We start from the raw sequence: 22,306 nt of genomic DNA, 5'->3' as shown, positions 1-22,306 counted from the left end.
GCCTCTCTTGTTGCGGAGCACAGGCTCCAGACGCGCAGGCTCAGCAATTGTGGCTCACAGGCCTAGTTGCTCCGCGGCATGTGGGATCCTCCCAGACCAGAGCTCGAACCCGTGTCCCCTGCATTGGCAGGCAGATTCTCAACCACTGCGCCACCAGGGAAGCCCTCAATGTATTTTATTTTATTATTTCATATATTTTTTTTGGCTGCACCACGCGGCTTGCAGGATCTTAGTTCCCCAACCAGGGATCAAACCCGTGCCCCCTGCAGTGGAAGCTCGGAGTCCTAACCACTGGATCCCCAGGGAGTTCCCTGTTCCAACTCTTCTGATGCCAAGACTGGCCCCTGAAAGACACTGGGTCTGCTTGGTGCTACCTGCCCAGCTGGCTGGCCCAAGCCCACTCAGAGAGGGGACAGGTGAGAGCCAGGACTAGGGAGGCCCAACACCCACATGGGTGACGTGGGATTAGGCTGGTGTAAATCACTTGCCACCATGACCCTGTGTCCCTCCAAGGCTCCCAGACCACAGGGTCTGGCAGGGAAGGTGGGAAGGGCCTAGTCTTACACGTACTTATTTGTAAAATCTGCCTAAACGCAGACCGCTCCCTCTCAAGGCAACCTACGGGTCAGCCATCAGAGGCAGGCAGCCCATCTCAGCTCGGCCCGCAACTCCCCAGTATGGACCACTGCTTCTCAACCTGTTTTCATTCCTGATCCCTGAAGGAGCTTTTTAGCCCTGCTGAACACTTTTTCAGCACCCTCCCCAAGAACCAGCCTCTGCTCCGTGGGGTACCATCAACCCTGTTGGTTATGTATGACATACACCTATTTCTTCTCTTTTCTCTCTTCCCTGCCACCTCTGCCTCCCTCAGCTTCTTTCCTCTCTGGCCCAGGGTGGACTTCAGGTGAGTGCTTGGATTAAAGAGACAGCGCTTTTTTAACCTACTGACTACTTTGGTGAGGCCTGCAATCACCCAACCAACTTTCCCTGTAGTCTCATTTCCACGGTCTTTCTCCATCAAAAAGAAAATGAAGGGGGCTTCCCTGGTGGCGCAGTGGTTGAGAATCTGCCTGCCAATGCAGGAGACACGGGTTCGAGCCCTGGTCTGGGAAGATCCCACATGCCGCGGAGCAACTGAGCCCGTGAGCCACAACTACTGAGCCTGCGCGTCTGGAGCCTGTGCCCCGCAACAAGAGAGGCCGCGACAGTGAGAGGCCCGCGCACCGCGATGAAGAGTGGCCCCCGCTCGCCGCAACTAGAGAAAGCCCTCGCACAAAAACGAAGACCCAACACAGCCAAAAATAAATAAATAAATAAATTTAAAAAAAAAAAAAAAAGAGTTCTTTAAAAAAAAAAAAAGAAAATGAAGACCATAAATGGCGAGACGGCCACCCTTTGGCGTGCCGTGACGGGGTGGGGGTTAGCGCAGCGTGGGAAGCCAGAGGGGGATGCCACGTGGTGCCACCAGCAGCTCCACATGATGCCCACAACCTCAGAGAGCCCGGGACAGGGGGGCCGCTATGAACAAGAGTCCTTCTAGATTGAAGATCACCAAGTCAGGAGTTTTTAGCTATTGGTCTCTGCCCTGAAGACAACTGGGAAATTCTCACTCGGGGAGGCCCTCCCAAGAGGCCCCTTTTGAGCTCCTGAGCCGTCAGAACCTCCGGCCAGACACACACTGCCACTCAGGATGTCAGGGCAAATACACACAAAGGGTGAGACTGCCGGGCAGGGACTCATTGTCGGGAAACACAGCACTTCCCAGCCTGGCCATAAACCTGTTATCAAGCCCCAAGTCCTCATTCCAGGGCCCGACCTTTGGGCCCAACACCTCCAGCATTCCAGGAACCGGTGGATCAGGGAGAGACTCTGCAGCAGCAAGGACAGCACAGGATGAGAGAGGGTGCCTTTGGTGAGGGGGGAGGGGGGCACTGAACTTCAGCACCGGGGACAGCGGGTCTCACCACAAAGGGAGCGTGCCGTGGGTACAGAGATGACTGGACTTGCAGGCCAACAACTTCCGCTGCCTCCCAGCTCTGCAATGAGACATCCTGCCCCATGCCCTGGCCTCCTCTTTAGGGAGAGAGACACCTGCTTCCGCTCTGCTCACGCCGACGGTCCTTCACAGTCCCAGCATCATGCCCCAGATAGCCCCAGGCTGCCCGCAGCCCTGGCTCACCCTGGCCTCCAAGCCCCTTCCAACCTCAGTGCCCATCCTCCACTCTGCCCACCCTGGCCCAGGGGGTGTCCTTCAAGCCTAGTGTAGTCTCGGGGCTCCACGCTTCTGTTCCCTCTGCCCGGACCTCTCCTGCCCAGGGGTCTCTGCTCAGTGTCACCTCCTCAGAGAGGCCCCATCTAACAGACCCCCATCAACCTGGAGCCCCCTCCTGCTCTGGTCTTCTTCAAAGCCCTTTCCACGACCTGACACTGTATTTGGACAGATTCATCCACTTATTATCTGCTTCCCAGTAACCTACACCTTATGAGGACAGGGAGTTAGTCTAGTCCCCAGTGGTTTATCCCCAATGCCCTGAATGCTGCCTGGCACACAGCAGGCCCTCAATAAATACTTGTTTGAACAAAATAAATAAAATGAGGATAAAAACACCTCTTCCAACAAATGATTAAGTATAAAAAGGCCTTGAGGTTCTACAGCAGGAACACATGAACATTTCAGGTTAGAGACCTTCTTTGAGGATCTCTCCACGAAAAATTCAAAATTATGCACCCCTCCCTCTCCTCCCCCCCCCAATATTCTGCAATAAATTTCAGAGGGTTCTCAGATCCCTGTAAAAACAAGAAGGGACAGAAGACATCACAGTCCGACCCTCAGATGAATAAATAAGCATCACCTATTCTGAGGCCAGAACAGAACCAAAACACTCCAAGAGGCCCGGAGGCTGATGCCTGCTCGGTCGAAGGTGAGCGGCACTGCCCCAGGCACACCCCCATCCCCAGGTGAGAACTGCCTCATGTGTGCCCCACAAACAGGGTGGAGCTGCCCTGGTTCTCACTACAAGTTCACCTTTGGGCCCCATGCCAAAGTGGCCTATCGGGAAGGCAGTAAAAATAGTGACAATTCTCACAATCATTAACAGATTCCTCTGTCAGCAGGAGCCAGAAATCTCTTAATCCAATGGCCCTGCCCCGCCCTCGCCACACACATCGTGCTGTTAATGCTGGAATATTGCATCCAGATGAAATCAAAGTCAACATCTTAACAGCAGGCAGAGCCCACGTCCCCCAGCACGGATGTGGCCCTTGCTCTCACAGCAAGAAATCCCATGATGGTGCATACACCACCTCTCAGCCCCCTCCTCTCCATGGAGCGGAAAGCTAAGGAGATGCGAGAACTAGGCTTGATACACTTCATACTCACTCAGACTCCCCTGAAGTCGCTGCCTCTCCAAGACCTAAAGAGGTTAGTTCATTGGCACAAGGTAGACAGAGCACGCACAACCGCTGACAAAGCCATCCTGCTGCTGGTCCCCTGTACCCTACTCTCAACCAGGACCAAGTTTAAAAGGGGAACCCCTGGAAGCAACTGAGATGTTGTTCAGTAGGCGAGAGGATAAACCGTGGTCCGTCCATACAATGGAATACATTCAGCGCTAAAAAGAAATGACCTATCAAGCCATGAATAGACATGGAAGAAACTTCAATGCATGGTAAGTGAAAGAAGCCTGTCTGAAAAGGCTTCAGGCTGTATGATTCCAACTATATAATATTCCAGAAATGGCAAAACTATGGCGACAATAAAAAAAAAATCTACGGTTGCCCAGGGCGGAGGCTGGGGGTAGGGGGGAGATAGGCAGAGCACAAGAACACAGAGGGGGGGCTCCCCTGGTGGCGCAGGGGTTAAGAATCCTCCCGCCAACGCAGGGGACACGGGTTCCAGCCCTGGTCCGGGAAGATCCCACATGCTGCACAGCAACTAAGCCCGTGCGCCACAACTACTGAGCCTGCGCTCTAGAGCCTGCGTGCCACAACTACTGAGCCCGTGTGCCACAACTACTGAAGCCCACGCGCCTAGAGCCTGTGCTCCGCAATGAGAGAAGCCACCGCAACGAGAAGCCCGCACGCAGCAACGAAGAGTAGCCCCCGCTCACCGCAACTAGAGAAAGCCCGTGCGCAGCAACAAAGACCCAACACAGCCAAAAATAAACAAGTAGAATAAATTTATTAAAAACAAACAAACAAACAAACAAAAAAAGAGCACAGAGGGATTTTAGGGTAGCGAAACTACTCTGTACATTTGTCCAAACCCACAGAACGTACACCACCAAGATGAACGCTGATGTAAACTGTGGACTTGGGGTGACAATCACGCGTCTCCGTGGGTTCATCAATTATAATAAATGTAGTGGGGGGCCTGTGCATGTGTTGGGGGGCAGGGAGAACACGGGAACTCTCTGTACCTTCCTCTCAGTTTTGCTGTGCACCTAACACTGCTCTAAAAAACCTAAGTCTTTAAACTCCAGCTGAGCTGGTGGTGCTCCCCGTTAGGTTGGAATGCTCCCCCGCTCCCAGAACGCTGTCCCACCTCACTCACCAGGTGAGGAACGAAGGCCGGGCAACAGGAAGCTGACAAACCATCAATCAGAAGAGCTGCCAACTGACGGATGTCGAAGGTGGACCCCTACCCTCCCACACCCCCAAAGCCCTCCTGAGGCCAAGCAGATGCTGGTAAGACTTCCAGGTTCAGTGTCGCCCTTCACTGACCCACGGGGAGATCAGCAACAAAACTATAGGTGAGGAGGATGCCCTCCTCGCCACGGGTCCCAGCCCTCCGACGCCACGCATGGCGTCCCCGCCACCACCCCCGGGACTCCGCTCCTCGCCCATGAACCGCACGGTCATTTCACAGAAACTCGAACACGTGCATGTCGCCATTCCCTCCTGAGTACAATCCAAAGCCATCGGCCCGGCTGACACGGAAGTTGAACCTGGTCCCTCCACTTGTGCCAAAGGTAAATCTGGGCTGAGAACCAGGCTTCGAGACTCCCATCCTGGTAACCTCTCCACCACATCGTGCTTACCCACGGTCTCCTTGGCATATCACATACGCGCCCTTTGCAAAACTCCAAATAAAAACTAACTAACCAGACGGACCACATTGCCAAAGCGGTCGCTAGTACATGCCTTTAAAGACTGGAAGGTCCCTCTGGTTCTTTGAAGCAGCTCAACTTACTACAATGGGATATATATTCAAGTCTGCTAGGAAATCAACAGAGTAGCCGGTGAGGCGGCCTCCACTCAGGCTGCTGGGCAGAACCAGCGCTGCTCCAGCCGAGCACGCACCCCTGCTCCACGCTCCTGGCGACACTCGGTGAGCAGAAAACAACAGGGTACACCCCAGGCCTCGGGACCTCCCGTCACCAGACTGCACTGCTATCCACTAGCACCCGTGGACCGGCGTGGCCGCTGCCCACGAGAAGGCTGTTTCTCCCCACCTCGCCTGCCGGCGTCCACAGGCCTGGACCGAGCGGAGCTTTCCTGCATCGCCTTGCACGTGGCCACCAGCAGGTTCAACACACAGTCAGGGCCCAGAGCCTCGGGCTGCCTGACTCCCAGAGGCGTGTGGCACTGACGGCGCTCTCGGACGGCAAGGATCTGGAAGTAGGAACACGTCACCCAAGGGCTTCTGGGAGCAGGAGGAGCCGAGATCAGCCCCGGCCTGCCCTGCGGGAGCCTGGGGAAGGGAACTGTAGTACAGGCTACTCAGCCGTGGGGAAGAACTTTCCGGGGCCCAAACGCAGACACACCGCTTGCACCCAGCATGGCCCCTTCACAGGGCAGGCAGTCGGTAGATGGTCCGCCACTCCACAGCCCAAACCCAGCGCCACCTGTGCTGCCTGCTCCTTGTCCTAGGTTGCTTTGGGGGAAGTGACCGTCAAAAGATGAGCCAGAAAGGGGGGCTGACTTAAGACCCCCCACTATCGAGCACAGCCACTAAGCAGAGAAGGGCCTGGCCTCTCATTTCAGCACTGAGTGACCTGACCTTTGGCTCCTGCCGTTAGGGTGAGGCGTCTCCTGCGCAGAAGCCCCTCTCCACGTGCCCCGTCGTGCTCTCCCCCTCCCCCTCTACTGCACACACCCTGGGATTCCTGGCCTTCCCCACTAAGCCCGCTGCCAGGTTGCAGGGCTCCACCCGCAGCAGGGCGGGCGTGCGGCAGGAGGGAGCGGCTGGAGCATGCCAGTCCGGGAAAAGGCGAGACACACTGGAAAAGCCGGTTGGGTGTTTCTGTTTCAACGGTAACTGGGGAGTCACCGCACGTTTATCAGCGCAGCTTCACGGAAATAACCCACAGCACACTCAGAACTGATGAGCCAGGCTGCACTGGGGGCCCCAAAGTGACAAGGGACCCCCCGCACCGACCCAGCCACAGGGCAGACGAGGAGCCGGGCACACAGGTCCCCTCAGAGCTCAAAGCTCCTCCCACTACCCAGCTCTCTGTCTCCACTACCCCACCCCAGGCACTACTGTTATTCTCAGAAGTAACACAGCCAATCCTAAAATGCCTTCCACACCCCCGTGGGCTGGCCTGCCTGCCCGGAGACACCTAACCACCGGCCGGGCTTAGCCCATGACACATCCAGGATTGGTACAATGGCAGAGCTCACTTCCCACACCAGGCAATGTCACCTGCCCGAGCAGGCACGCAGGCCTCACAGTCGCAAGTGGAAACCACCCAATCCCAGAGGGCTGGACCCACGAGGCCTAGGGTGGCCTGGGGGGATTTCCTAGCATACCCCCAGATGGAAACCAATGGTTTAAGGAAACAAGAGTCCAACCTGAGGGTTCAAAGTGACCTCAAGTCTAAACAACATAGATGAGTGGCCGTGACAACACCATCCCCCTCCCACCTCGCTCAGGCTCTCCGGAAGCCCCCAGGACCAGCGCAGGAGCAAAATGGGTCTCTGAACCACCAGCAAGAAGTCAGGAAAGCCAGGCACTTCAGTCGGGGCTTGGGGTCCCCACGCTGTCTACTATTCCTTTAGACACAGGACTAACCGAGTTGGCCATGGGGTCTCCCGGAGCACAGAAAGGAGCGGTCACACCCGAGCGGCAGGTGCCCTCGGCATGGAGGAGCAGCCGGTGGTCCCACTGCTAAGCACAGGGTTCTAAACCCGTTTGTTCACATCGTGGCTATCCCCTGGGATTGTGCCACATGTGGGCTGCTCCACGGATGCACACAACTGTGCAAGAGAGACCATTACAATATGCAATTCACACTCTGACCGACCCTGGGGCAGTCCTGTACCTGTCAACATTCTAAGTAGATAGCCTCAGTTTTCTCAGCTATAAAAAAAAAAAAACACGAAGGTTTGGCACATAGGGGAAAAAACAGGACTGGTGAGGAAGGGACTGAAAAAGTGGGCTGTCTGATGCCGAACAAATGATCCCTAACGAATCCTCTCTGTCCCCAAGAAGGGCAGGGCCAATGCGGGAGAACTCGGATGATCACAGAAAGACTAAAGCACATGCCTCTTCATCTATTTGAGGGGAGAGGTTACGTGTACGTTTTTTAAAACAGCCCCCCAAACGATCTGAGTTTGTAAGTTCTGGGAGAGACCTTGCATAACTGAAAGGCACATAAATGCGATGACTGTGAGGCACCCGCAGGGTTGTCATGAAGACAGACGGGGGAGGGGCAGGGCTCTACCAGGCAGGCACCGGCACCACGGGCGCTAACAAGTGGGCCAGCTCGCCCACCCCCGGCTGTCCCGCATGGGGGCCGTCCTCTGGCCAGCCGGCTGCCACGTACCTTTGGCATGAAATGTCCAGCCCCTCCGCCAGTACTCCTGCAGCTGGACCCGCTCCTGCTGCCCCAGGCTGCACACCTCACTGTAGAACTGCCGCTCAATGTGCACGTAGGCGGCCGGGATGGCACCTGCCACCCCCTTGGCCCCGAAGAAGCCGTTCACCTCCGGCGAGGCCAGCAGGATTTGGTACTCGGCTCGCGTGCCCAAGACCAGGTCCATGTAGGCCTGGGTCAGGTTGAAGTAGCCGGTGGTGAGGTAGACCTTAGCGCCTCGCTCGGCCTCTGTCAGCAGGGTCTCCGTGACAATCTCATCGATCTGAATCTCAAAGGGCTTCATCTGGATCAATGGGTAAATCCAGGTGTCTGGGGCTGGTCTCCGGTCTCCAGCGGCTGCTGCATCTTCCTGGGTTAAGAGGGAGTTGCTGTGGAAGGTCTGGGCGTGCAGCATCTGCTGGCGGGTCCTGGCTGAGTTGATCACATCCATAACCCTCTTATTGGCTGCCTTGCAATACGCAGCCCGGTCACCTAGAGGGAGACATGGCAAAGGGGAGTCAGGAGCAGAGAATGGAGGCTCTGGACTCCCATTCAGCACGGAAGACACACCACATGGCACGTGACAGGCAAGCACAGATGCCACAACTGATCCTTCACCAAACACGTCTCGATTGAGCACAAGACACCGGGCCCATGGGAGGCTCCTCTGTGGACAGAAATGCCCGAAAAAGGGTCTTGCCACAAGAAGCCTGCACTCAGTGGGAAATGAAAAGGCCTCTACCAATCCACTTACAAAAAGTTCAGAAACAGACAAGACTAGTTGAGGGTGACGGTAGTCAGGACAGTGGGCACACTGGGGGGGTCATGCCCGGCTAGGGACCCGAGGGGGCTTCTGGGAGCCAACCCACTATGAACACGTACATAAGCTGCACACCCGTGACTGGTGTGCATGTTACACGTCAGAAAGAACATGTGTCCGACAGAGACACGTTTAAGTATGACCAGAGAGCAGGAGAGCGAGCCACAAAGGGTCAGAGGTGAACAGGCAGGCTCTGGGCCTTGTTTTCACACGGACACCAGTGACGAGTGGCTGCAGGGACACAATGAAGGGAAAAGAAGTGAGTCTAAATGCTATCACTAGATGATAAGAGAGTTAATGAGCTAAGCATCCAACTCAAGAAGTTAGGAGGAAACACAACAGGAAAAGCCAAAAACTACAGTACAAGGAAGGACATTATATAAAGCAGAAATTAACAGAATGAAAACAACAATATAAAATATAAAAATGGGAACTTCAACATCATCAAAAGTTGATTCTCTGAAAAAACTGACAGAATAGCAAGCCTTGGGCAGGGCTGATCAACAAGAGAGAGATGGGCAGCACGACTGTCCTGGTCACCGCTCACGTGCTCTGGGCTGGGAACAGGCACACATGCCCGAGTGCCTTCCAGGGCCGGGCAGCAGCCCAGAGAAGGAATGTTGCTTGCGGGGACCCCCCCTTGCTGACGGCGGCCACCACGGGGGCCGCTCACTCACTGCTTCTCTTGAGCTGCCCTGGTCCCGAACACGGCTGTGCCCAGCCCCCCACGCCCTCTGAGCGTGCTGACTCTCAATTCTTCCCCGAATGGGGGCCCTTTTTTCTGCATATTCATGCCAGGCCTGTTAAGTTAGATCAGGGGTCAGCCAGTGTTTCCTGTACAGGCCAGACAGTAAATATTTCAGGCTTTGTGAGCCAGAGGGTAAAATTGAGAACACTACGTAGGTACTCATATAATGAAAGAGAAAACAGACTTCCATAAATTTTTATTGTTGAAATGTAAAACATAATAGTAATTATTATACTACTCTATAGCACATAGGCGTAGTGGCAGCAGGCAGGGCAGGCACACAGATCGCGGCTGGCCCCACAGTGCACGGATCCCCAGGCCCCTGGGACAGGGTTCCCACCAGACATCCCCACTCAGATGCTTCCTTTCTGGCTCTTCTCCTCACATTGGCTAGGTTTAACCCGTTCCCCACATTGCTGACACGGTCGCAAATTCAGCAGCAGGCCTCCTTAAAGGCCACCAGGAATCCACGGCCACAAGAATCACAGGAATGCAAATAGCCCGGGAATGCCAGCTGCCAGGGTTTGCGTTTCCAGTGAGCAGGGCCGAGGACTCTCCCACTTCACGTTCCAGGCAGGAGGCCGCAGACCTCAATGGAGCCAGGAGCCACAGACCCTCTGTGCTCCAGAGTCACGGGAGGTGGCCCTGAGGGGGGTGGCCATTTAGCAGGCCGCTTCCTGTAAGTGCAGGGCAGGCTCCCGGCTCACTCCCGTGGGCACCCAGACCCGAAGCCCACAGTCCCACCTTCCCCGGCGGCTCCCTCACCCGCAGAGCATGACCGATAGCCAGTGAGTCACATCTGTCTGGCTCCAAAGACAAAAGCAGAACAAGGCTCTGCCACCCAAGTCTCCTAAACCCGTGGCAAGGCCACCAAAGGCTTGCCCTCCTCACCCTCACCACCCCCAGGCTCGGGAGGGCGAGGAGCCCGGGACCCTACCTTTGTAAGGATGCACCATCCCCTCCACCACCTGCACCGTGTCATCCCCCCGCAACTGCAGGGACACGTCCCCCACCGCGTCCACCAGCTCCGTGAAGAAGTCTGCAATCTCAGGACAGTCCTGCAAGAACACGTAGCGGTCCTGCCGGTTGGTGAAGTAGGAGTCACTCAGGTTTGCGCTACAGGGAGGAAAGCGGCAGGTGAGGACTCAGGCGATAGGGTGCGACAGCAAGTCCTGGGGACCCCGGTCTCAGGGTCACCAGCAGGAGCAGGGGAGCAACCAACTCGGATCAGGACGCACCAGCAGCAGCAGGCAATTAACAAACAGCTACTGAGGGGCTTCCCTGGTGGCGCAGTGGGTAAGAATCCGCCTGCCAATGCAGGGGACACGGATTCGAGCCCTGGCCCGGGAAGATCCCACATGCTGCGGAGCAACTAAGCCCGTGCGCCACAACTACTGAGCCCGCGTGCCTAGAGCCCGTGCTCCGCAATAAGAGAAACCACCGCAATGAAAAGCCAGCTCACAGCAAGGAAGAGTAGCCCCCGCTCACCGCAACTAGAGAAAGCCCACGTGCAGCAACAAAGGCCCAACGCAGCAAAAAATAAATAAATAAATAGATAAAATAAAATAAAACAAACAGCTACTGAGCCTGGCCGCTCACGAGAGGTGGGCGAGAGTGACACTAAGGTGACACAGAGGAGTGACCGCAAGGCCCTCCCCTCACCGAGCTGACCACCGAGAGGAGATGCGGACACTTACAGAGCCAAGGACCATTCGGGCTCGGCCCCAGTGTCCCCCAAAGGGCCTGGATTCCCACCCGGCCCTACCTGACAAAGTTATTTGTCCTCTCGGTTTTCTTGTGTACAAAGTGAGGGAAAGACCACGCGGGGTACAGTGCGCATTAGCTGAGACAGTACACGAGGGGCTCACCCAGGAGCAAGCACAGAGTAAGGGCTCAGTAAACCACGGCCAGCTTTCAGTCGCCCTTCGTGGCTTCCAGCTTCCGTGGCAGACAGGACACCGGGAAGACGTCGAGAGAGCTAGGCAACCAGACTAAACACGTACCAGCAGGTCCTCGAAGGCTCGAGGGGACGGACTCTGCCTTCTCCGCGTTCTGCTGGTTTCTGCCCTGGAGAATATTAAGGGAGATCCCTGACAGAAGGCAGCCAACTCACCCGCTCAGGATGACGCTGTTGTCGAAGAGGTACACCTTGATGTGCTGGAGGCCGATGGTCTCGTTGAAGCGCTCGGGGATGAGGAGCCGGAGGAGCCCACGGAGGTTAGGCGTGTGGAAGAGCGAGACTCGGACCTGTTCTGGAAACCTCTGCAGGAGTGGGAGCAGCATCGTGCGAGAGTTTTTCCTTCCTGAAGACGCGGGCAAGCAGGAGGGAAAGGGCGGCAGAGTCACACCAGGAAAAACACGCAGCCGCCAGCGCAGCACCACCCACCAAGGGCCTGCGCAGCTGTCCAAGTCGGACTGCCGGGAGCTGTTTTCAGCCAGAGGGGCTCCGGGAAGCTTCTACCTGGACACCCACCACATCTCGGGGCAGGACTGAGCGGCCCGTGTAGCGGACATCCGCTCTTCTAGCCCCACAGCACCCGTCTACCCGCCTCCTGGTAACTGCGCCCAATCTCCTCCTGGGGGCGCCACCCAGCCCCGCCCTCCCATTTCTGCTCCGGGTGAAGATGACTCTGACCACCCTGGCTCTGGGAAGGCACGCAGGCCCAGGCTGGGCCGGTCAGCACACTCAGGAGCCCCGGCACTGAGCCCAAGGCAGGCCGCGCAGGAGCTCCAGGCTGACCATGAGGGAAGCAGATGCTCTTCCAATGGACAAGATGCGGCAAGATGGGCCTGGGACTGCCAGAGGCTGCCGCGAGGAGCCAGACAATGAAGCCAGCCCAAAGGTCCAAGCCCCAGATCACGACCCACCCGAACCAGGTCAGACGTGGAAGTCAAAACAATTCTCTTTTTCCCAAAGTCATTTTTACTTGGACTGTCGGTCACTTGCCACAGACAGAATCCTGACGGACAGGCCGTCCTGGGCCAGCCCAGACGGGCTTCAAACAGCCTTGCTGCTGGCTGAGGACAGGGCGGTGAGGGTGTAACGCCTCGTTCTTCCTGAATGAGGAAGAATCAGGGGGCCAGGGAGGGCGTCAGACCTACCTCTTGAGCCCCGCGTGAAGTCTAAGAGAATGGACACCCTGAGGTCGGAAGGAAACTTCGCCTGGAGTGACTTTTCTAGAGTGCTTTCCAGGCAATTCACCTGCCAAGAAAAGACCCCAAAAGAACAGAAATGAAAGACCTGAAAAGATGGTTATGTATTAAAGGAATGAACCAACCTGTCAGCTAATGCCCCCACGGTCCTCTTTGAAAACACACACATATACACAAGCATGTACACGCACACACCAGCCACGCTTGCCCAGAAGCCAACGCTGCAAAACCTCTTCACCTGAGGCCAGCGCAGGAACCATAATCAGAAGACACGGCGTCTGCGGCCCGGGCCTGGCAGAAAGAGGGCTCTGGGGGTCAGGGACGCGGTGCCCAAGGGTCTGGACCTCGCCGCTCTTGAAAACACTAAGACACAAGCTCCCACACACGTTCCAGTGGATCATCCTTACAGGCACACAACGAACAGCGCCCCACACATGGAGAGCACTCGGTAAATACTCGCTGAACGAATAAATCCAAGACGCAACCTGCCCACTGCCACTCTCCACAGGCTGGACGTGGCATTCTTCTCCCAGGAGAACAAACACGCTTCCCAAGCTGGCAGCTAAGAGCACGTCCTGAAAGCGGGGCAGCCTTTCCTCAGACAGGAAGGGAAGGGGTGGGCTCCCTCCTGCCCCCCACCCTTCCCCCTCGCCCTCTACCACAGCCCCTGTTCTCTTCCAGCTCCGCCCTGGGGGTTTCTGAACAAGGCAAACCAAGAAACAACACTTGCTATGGGCAAGGGTCCATCTCACTCCCTCCGAGTAGAGAGCCATCCAGGGACTCCGACAACGCAACGACCTCACTCACACTCACTTCAGCTCAACCTACAGACTCTGCACTGGGCTCATCCTACAAGAAGCCCCCACTGCACAACGGGTGACGTCTGCTCCTTCCCAGCCCCGCGTGTCTCGTTGGAAGGGACAAGCACGGCATGACAGCAAGTCTAGGTGGAGCCAGGCTGGCCACAGACCCGCACCCGACACCAGCCCTGGGCGAAAGCAACGGCCAGCTCGACCTGCAATGCTGGCTCCTCTGTCTAATACAGACTCAGAAAGCCTTCTCTATAAAGGACCAGAGAGTAAATATCTTGGGCTTTGCAGGTCAGATGGTCCCTGTCACAGTTACTCAGTTCAGCCACTGTAGCAAGAAAGCAGCCATAGACAAAACAAAAATTAATGAGAGTCACTATGTTCCAACAAAGCTTTATTTATGGACACAGAAATCTGAATTTCACATGCTTTTCATGTGACACAGTTACTACTCCTCTTTTCATTTTTTGCCAAACATTGAAAATGTAAAGCAGAGGACACAGGTTTGAGCCCTGGTCCAGGAAGATCCCACATGGGGGAAGATCTAGGTGCGCGAGCTTCAGTAGTCATGGCTCGCGGGCTCTAGAACGCAGGCTCAGTAGTTGTGGCGCACGGGCAGAGCAACTAAGCCCGTGCGCCACAACTACTGAGCCTGCACTCTAGAGCCCGTGAGCCACGACTACTGAAGCCCGCGCACCTAGAGCCCGTGCTCCGCAACAAGAGAAGCCACCGCAATGAGAAGCCTGCGCGCCACAACGAAGAGTAGCCCTCGCTCGCCACAACTAGAGAAAGCCTGAGCGCAGCAACAAAGACCCAACGCAGCCAAAAATTAAATAAATAAATAAATAAATAAATAAGTTTATTTAAAAAAAGAGAGAAGCCACCGCAATGAGAAGCCCGTGCACCGCAACGAAGAGTAGCCCCCGCTCACCGCAACTAGAGAAAGCCTGCGAAGACCCAACGCGGCCAAAAATAAATAAATAAATAAATTTATTTTTAAAAAAGAAAATGTGAACACCATCCTTAGCCCATAGGCCACACATAAATAGGCAGTGGCCAGATTTGGCCTGCGGGTCACAATTCTCGGAGCCCCAGCTTGGCAGACAGATGGCCTATGGCCCCCTGTGCAGGGTGAGGAGGACACGGGCCAGCGAGGTCAGAAGGCCCAGGATCACATCTCCCTGCACCCCTAGCTGATCCTCCTGACGTGCCCCAGAATCTGGGGCAACAAGCACAAAAGCTGGCCTGAGACGCAGGCCAAGGAGGGCGGCTCTACCCCAACTCCACGGCTCTGCACAGCCCGAGGTTTTAGGGTGACTCACTACTGCCAGTAGGACCACCCCTGCTTAAACCTTACCAGTTCCTGTTCCAAAGGACCTGTCCCCAGGTAGAGGGACGCCATCACGACCCGCCTCTTGGCTACTTTTATCTGCCCCTGAAGAGAAGAAACAATTCAAAATTCATAATCACCATTTTCATAGTTCACTGAGAAAGATACAGTCCTTTGATATTGGAGGCAAATAACACTCCAAGCTGAACTATCCTGTTTCTTCACCAATTAATATTTAAAGCAAGCCCCAAATGTGTGTGGTAACCTACCAGATAAGGACCCACAACCCTAATTTAAAATACTCAGCCTGAAAGTAAGGCATGATCTAGCCATGCTATAAGATACAGCACAGCCACGAAAAGAACGAAGATCTGTGCACACTGACCTGAGGGGATGTCCACAGCGCACTGCAGGGACAGAAGCAAATCACTGAACAGAACGTAAACCATGCTCCCCCGTCACCACCCCATGCACACCTGTACAGGTGTAGGTGTGTGTGTGTGTGTGTGTGTGTGTGTGTGTGTGTGTGTGTGTGTCCAAGGAGCAGAGCCAGACGAGGGAGTGCGGGGGCAAACTTGCACTCCAGCCCCGTCTGCACAGCTGGGGTTTTAAAATGAGCATGTAATTTTTCTTTAAATAAATTTATTTATGTTTATTTTTGGCTGCGTTGGGTCTTCATCACTGCACGCGGGCTTTCTCTAGTTGTGGTGAGCGGGGGCTACTCTTCATTGCGGTGCACGAGCTTCTCATTGTGGTGGCTTCTCTTGTTGCAGACCACGGGCTCTAGGCACGCGGGCTTCAGTAGTTGTGGCACGCGGGCTCAGTAGCTCTAGAGCACAGGCACAGTAGTTGTGGAGCACAGGCTTAGCTGCTCCGCGGCATGTGGGATCTTCCCGGACCAGGGCTCGAACCCGTGTCACCTGCATTGGCAGGCGGATTCTTAACCACTGCGCCACCAGGGAAGTCTCAAGTATGCAATAGTTTTGAGATGCAGACAGACAGGTACCTAGCTAGACACACAAACAGAACACACCAACATTCGAAGATGATGCGTCAGTCCGAAGATGATGTGTCAGTCCCAATAGCCAGCGTCCTCTCCCTAGACCTGCTCCAGCCATGGGAGGGCACCGGACCGCTCACCAGCGCAGCCAGGCCCCAGAGGAGGTCAAGAGCAGGAAGAAGGGCAACACCACCCTCAGGGCAAGCTGGAGAGGGCACCGGGGAGGCAGGACACACGAACGTGCTGGCTTTCCCACGTGGCCCCCACAGCCTGCACCGTCGATGGAGGAAGAGGGGCATCTTGACTAGATAAACACACCAACACACCACTGGGAAAGGCTTATATGCAAGGAACAAACAAAAGAATCTCCTATGTTTGCTGTTTCCTTCGTTTTGTTATTTATTCAGATGGTTGCTTGTGGGGAAAGTGAGTATGAAGACAGGAAAGAGAGGAAAACAAGTAAGGTGTGAGGCAATCAAGTTCGGGCAGCAAAAGTCTACGCAGTTGTTTGCCATGGCGCCAGGTCCTCTGGTACAAGCTCAGCTGTCACGAAGGCGTGGGCCCAGGCAGAAACCACGCTGCACTCTCTTCTCAGGGAACACGGGCCACTCTGTCCCAGGAAGAAACACATCCCGCTCCACAAAGAACTTGCCGGAGAACCCGCCCATGACTCAGTGCAGAAGGCAGGGAACGGTGGCCTCGGCTTCTTCCTGGCCTGCTGGGCTGAGCCCCTCACGTCCCTCCTGGCTGCCACAGCCCCACGCACCCCGAGCAGGTGCGCCGCGTGGCCTCACCTCCAGGCCAGGGGACCCCCATGTGGAGACTCAGTCCATCCTTCACCCGGAGTTGATTGGGACACTAAGAACCACCTCCTTTGAAAAACCTGTTTCTTCAAGCCAAGCAGAGAACCAAGTAGGAGCAAAGAGCAAACAGCCTCAGCATCAGTTCTACACAAACAAGGACACACAGGAGAGTCAAGCAGTGTAGGGAAGTGGGAGAGAGCATGCACGTATGTGCGCGCGCGCGCGCGCACACACACACACACACACACACACACACACACACACAGCATACTGGAACAAGCCAGCCGGAAATTAAGCTAAGAGTGGATCTACAGAACAACAGGGCAAAGGAGAGAAAATGTGCAAGCATTCAAATGAACTAGAGTTTGTTGTGCAGAAAAAGGAACATCTACATGTATTTCCTGTTATGTCCCAGCTCTCCTCCTGACCGCATCATACCTTAATTCTAACATCATTGAATTAATACAAACTCAGAATTCATGTAACTAAAAATTAATTAGCGTTTAATTACTTCATTCCGATTAGCAGTTTAACCACAGATAACTAGACGTGGCATGAACACCTGACTAATATATTGAAAGTTGAACCCCTCCCAAATGCAAAGTTTAGCATCTCTACCAAGAGAGAGAAGGTACAAACTTTAGACAGAATTACGGAAAAGAACCAGGATCACGAGAGCTAAAACCAGACATCCAGACTTTCCAGTTACCTGTAGATACTCTCCACTGAATTGAGAGGCTCCCGGCCACTTCCTACATATCAAATCCCATCCATAGGTCGTTATGTCTCCACTTGCTGTCGTCTACTTTATGGAGCTACTGTGTGTTGGAGACGGTGCCGGGGCAGGAGTCTGCCGTGCCCTAACCAGAATGAGGTTCGTTCCCTCCCAGACGTCCTCAGCGGGGACGTCCCTGCTGAGGTCTCCAAGCTCTCACTAACCTCCCGTCTAGCCTACATCTCCAACACGGAACGAAGGGAATCAATCTGTCCACAAGAACCAAAACCTAGGACCTGACCCTCAGTGCCCGCAAGCTCTGAGCTGCTCCACCTGAAACATCAGCCACCCAGGGGAGCTTCTGATCACAGCTCAACTCAGCCATCTGTGAAGCTGAAACCTAACAGGTGGAACCCACAGGAATGAGCTGAGCAGCCAGCAAAAGTTTCTAGAACAGAAGGTGCTTCAGCCCAGGACTCAGCCAACCTTATGCCCCCAAACCTCTAATTCCATGTTTGACCCTCTCTCTCCTAGACACAACTTACCTTCATGAGCTCAAAAAACTCTGCAGGTGAAGAAAGCACCCTGACGTGAGAGCTGGAGACTCCAAACTCTGGAACCAGGTTTCTGATCCACTGGAAGCGATGCACGCCCTCCGGACACAGGCAGCAAGGAGGCGAGGTGACATGGGGGACAGCTGGAGACAGCAAAGGAGCCAACAACAGCCATGGTGGCCTGGGGAAAGAGACATACAAAGGGTCACACTTCTCAAATACTTCCTCACAACTCTCTCTCAGCTCCTGTGGGCAAATAAGAAATTTTTTGGGGGGGAGGGGGGGCGGTGGGCGAACTTCAGATTTCCTAGACCATCTTAAGTGAGCCCCAGTCAAACTCTGCAAAAGAATTTTTCAGCCCCTACAAGTTGAGCAACTTAAGAAGTGCCAAAGCCTATGGATAAACCCCAAACTTTACGCTGATTCCAAACAACTCAAAATTTAGAGCAGCCACAAGTAAACTCAAAAAAGCCATCGCCTGGTTAATGCCCACAACGAACCCACCTGCAGAAAGCTGCCAAAGGCTGCCTGCAAGGGCAGGTCTGGTCTCAGTCTGGTGAGTACAACCCAGACCCCCGGTTGTCTGACTGATGAGATAAATGGGCTTTTATTCAAGGAAGGACCCAAAAAAAATTAAGTTTTCTCTTTAATACTAGGATACAGAGAGAAAAGCTGGCGCTGGAAGAGGTCATCTCAAGAGGGGCCAGCAGTGACAACAACTGCCCCTTCACCCCTGGACACATTCTCCTCAGAGGTCACGCCCCGTCTCTGGCTGGTTCCCATCCACTGAGGCCAAGACCGCAGTAAACGGTCCCCTGCCCGCTGAGCCTCATCTCTGTCCGGATGACAAGACACCTGCGGGGGCCGGGGGAGGGCAGCGCACACCCAGAGCCCCACACCGACCAGCCCCTCATCCGGCTTCCAGCAAAGAGCAGCAGGAAAATCCTTTTCAGCGTGTGACCTTCACCACGGCCTCAAGAGGGGCTCTAGGGAAAGGACGCTTAAACACCCCAAGGCCTGAAGGGCCACAAATTCCAGGAAGATGATTTCATTCACTTGCCTCCTGATAAAACGCTGAATCTTCCCAGGGTTCCTGAATGTCCCTACACACACGCCAGATGGCCCGCAGCTGTGCTTCCCAGAAAGCCCACCGGGCTGTCACGGAGACTCACTGCCAAGAAAAGTTTAGTCAGCGGGTGGAAGACAGCGGGTCTGGACCCTGGGAAGCCAGGGTTCACCGTGGGCCTCCGAGCAGAGGTGGGGACCGCACTCCCGGGCATCAGCTTGCTACACTTCTCCTCTGGCTTCTGGGTAACAAGCAGCAAATTAAAAGCCCAGACGTGTAAACAAGAGACTGCGGCCTCGATTTCCCCAAAATGGAGGCCATGCTCCTGCTGTGCTCAAGGCTACCTTCCAGAGGGGAGAGGGAGCGCCTTCAGTCCAACGGAAAACCATGAGAACGGGAAAGGTGCACAACAGTCTATCAACGTGAAGCCACAAAGGGGGCCTAAAGTCTAACGTTCATTAATTAAACATAGTCTGTCTGAGGAGGAAAACCCCACAGCACTGTAAGATCTACTGAACTCCCAATCTCACAGCACTTATCGCTCAGACCATATAAAAAATATCCAGGGCATCGCCTGCACCCCAGGCCACGCAGTCAGTCCCCACGCGTTCTTCAGGTGAGCCAACAGTCTCAGAGCCGCTCCCAAAAAGGAAGATGAGGAAACACCTCTTTGGCACACAGCAACCCAGAAGAGGGCAAGTGCCAACTTGGGCCTCAATCCAAGTTGGTGTACGGGGGAGGCACGGCCGGCCTGGGCACCACTGCCGGCAAACCTGGTGGCCTCACCAGCATACACACCTGAAATCATCTAAGAACACAAAAGAAAATGCTAAGGCTAACTAAGGAAAGGTCAAAATATACATCCAGTGCATGTACTTCAAGTGACCAAAAAGGGGAGCTGCTGATGCCTGAGCTGCTGGGGAGGCCTCACAAAACCCTCCCTCCCAATGGGCTTTGATTGCCCAGTGGGATTCAGACAGGAAGTGCGGGGGCTCCAGGCGAGGAGAGGTGCAAACAAAGGGAAGAGGCAGGAACTGCCAAAACGCACCAGCGCCAGAAAAACCCAGGAGGGGCTCAACAGGCAGTCCAGAGAAGACACACAGCGACTGTACGGGGCTCGGGCCCCCGCCACCCGGGAGAGGGGCTTGGCAGGACAGGCTTGGCCTTGGGCCACCGCAGGCAGGTTGCGGGCCTGTCGGGCAGCTCTCCTGGGAAGCTTTAGTCCAAGTCCAGATCAGGGCCTCAGTCCAAGATCTGCTGAGGGCTTTTTTATGTTGCTTCCTGTTTAACCTGTGTACTGACAGGTTTATTTTTGTTAGAGAGGAGAAGAACTGAAAGCCAATTAGGTTTCAGGGATTCATCGTGGAGGAGACCCAACCCTCGAGTGGTTAACTTCACACTCCAAAGAGGAAGGTGCTTGGAAAAGGAGCACAGAGTTTTATAAAGGCCCCACAAGGTCGGCACAGGTGGGGAGACCACATCCAGACCCCAGACACTCAAAATCTAACTGCAGCACCTGGGCCGGAGCACAAGCAGCCAGCCCCCATGGGAGCCAGTGCAGGGGCCCACGTTCTCCGTGCATCTCAGCCAGATCCCCACGGGGGCGAGTTCCCGCTTTCCATGACGGACGCCTGGGAATCTTCTCAGAAAACACTTCTCCCCGTGCCAGCCACAGCCCCTGCTGCACGGTAATCCCAGCCTCCAGGGGCCGACCACCTGCAAAAGCAATTCCCCCCCTCCAGGCAGCTGTCCCAGGTCAAAACCCTAACCCCCAAGAGACAGGAGGAGGCAGGGAGCTGTGGTTACTCTACAAAAAAAGCAGGGCTGTCACACTCACCATTTAGAGAACTAAACAAACACATACACAATTTCCATATCTAGGCCTGCACTCCCCTGAATCATCTCTTTCTAGATACCATCTAGCTCCCATTTCTAGTTACAGGGAGGAGGAAGTGGCAGGGGCTGGGGGGCCAGATAATAAGGTTCTGCCGCCCTCTCACTCCTTTATTCCGGATTATCAAGGAAGTTTGGAGGACAGGGCTAGGGCCAGAGCAGGGGCGCGCCCTGGTACTCGAACTCAGGCAAGCCTAACTACTTTGCTACAGCCCTCAGCCGGTGGCAGAGGCGGCAACAACAGTGCAAAACAATCCTCAGCCCACAATTCTGAAGGTGAAACTGACAGCATCCTCTCCAAAGGGTGGGCTCCAGCCACCACCCACACAGACACCTGACTCTGGGGAAAGGTTCAGCCAGGTGATTTAGGGCTTCCTGTGAAATTTGCAGACAAATTCCCTGAGCTGGAGAGTGGGCTGGGCCTAAGTGCTGAGGACCGCTGACCTGGGGCCACTCCCTCCACCTGGAGAGGGGCCTGGGGGAATGGGGTGAGAGGATGGGGGGGTGACTCTAGGAGGGCACAGTGAGTATGGAGGGGGAGGGCGGTGGGGAAGAGAGGGAAGTTTCTTCCCAGCATCTCTAAAAGGAATCCATGTCTGGACTGCCTTGACCAAGAACAGCATGCAGTAACACTCTTGTCCATGGTCCAGGGGCCACCATTAAAGCAGGGACAGCAGAAGCCTGCCCTAGACAGGACGATGCACCCACCCGACTCATGAGAGGCACAGGACAGCAGCGGGACTTGAGTTCAGAGTAGCCAGCCAAGCCGGAAGAGCGAGAGCAGAACGGCTGCTGAGAGGCCGCGAACACAGCTATGTGCAAGGGAAGCTTCAGGAGACGGGAGAAGGCATTTCTCCTTTGTGTGCGGAGACAGGAGTTTTCCATTCCACCAAACATTCTGAAGCTGCAAGTGCTCCATGGAAAAATACTGCCACACCTTGCATTCTCCGTTCGTCAGGATGCACAACAGTGCGCCTGGAGGTCCAACCGAGCTCTCACGGGGGCAGTGGAGGTGCTACTAAGGAAAGGCAACACCAGAGAACTCCACCTGGGTCTGCACTTCACCTCCACCAGGCCCCACACAGCTCTCACGGCTTCAGAGGACACAGGTGCTTCCCCCGGGGCCACAGTGGTGTCACCCACCCCATGGGACACGAGGAAGCAGGCCCACCTCCTAGCATCTTTTCAAAACAGGGTCTGCAGGGCTTTGAAGGAAGAAAATGGTGATGCCGGAGGACTGTCTCCTACACTAACCACAAATCCACCGTGGACGGCACAAGAGTTCTGTCCCCTGTACCACACCAGGGCACTACTTAAGTGTCCTGCACTCAGGGTCATGGTCTAAAGGTCCACAAGCTCTCCGGGGACTATAAGATTCGTGGTACACACTCTGTGGTTTGTATCCCACCCAAATCTGTACAAAACGACGAAACAAGAAAGTTTTTAAAAGAAACTGAGCTCTCCGGATTGCCATATTTTCAGAAACTACTTTTTAAGAAAAACCCACCCTCCCCCCGTCACACACATTTAAACGTAAAGAGGTGAAGTGATGAGAAAAGACCAAGTCATAACACTTCCTGAAAAAGGCTCGAAAAACTACACGAAAGGACGAGACT

The 22,306-nt window shown here is 54.9% G+C and overlaps 1 protein-coding gene across 9 annotated transcripts in view; it reads right to left on the bottom strand.

Moving 5' to 3' along the window:
• The window catches only part of PGS1 (phosphatidylglycerophosphate synthase 1), a 65,336-nt gene that overhangs the window by 38,511 nt on the left and 4,519 nt on the right, over positions 1–22,306 (bottom strand). For 8 of the 9 annotated variants that reach the window (XR_009499635.1, XR_009499636.1, XM_059907883.1 and 5 more), the window contains exons 2-7: positions 17,723–17,912; positions 14,687–14,764; positions 12,470–12,569; positions 11,481–11,670; positions 10,305–10,483; positions 7,770–8,291 (exon numbers count right to left, since the gene is read on the bottom strand). Coding sequence is in view for 7 of the 9 variants with exons in the window: in XM_059907883.1 (XP_059763866.1) it covers positions 7,770–8,291; positions 10,305–10,483; positions 11,481–11,670; positions 12,470–12,569; positions 14,687–14,764; positions 17,723–17,912 (1,259 nt within the window). In the remaining 2 variants the exon portion in view is untranslated. The remainder of the gene's footprint in view (positions 1–7,769; positions 8,292–10,304; positions 10,484–11,480; positions 11,671–12,469; positions 12,570–14,686; positions 14,765–17,722; positions 17,913–22,306) is intronic. The other variant, XM_059907885.1, reaches the window with a different exon arrangement.

Source organism: Balaenoptera ricei, chromosome 20, assembly GCF_028023285.1.
Source record: "Balaenoptera ricei isolate mBalRic1 chromosome 20, mBalRic1.hap2, whole genome shotgun sequence".
Classification (NCBI taxonomy): Eukaryota; Metazoa; Chordata; class Mammalia; order Artiodactyla; family Balaenopteridae; genus Balaenoptera; species Balaenoptera ricei.
The sequence above is the reverse complement of the archived record's forward strand: the minus strand, read 5'-3'. Positions and strand labels throughout refer to the sequence as shown.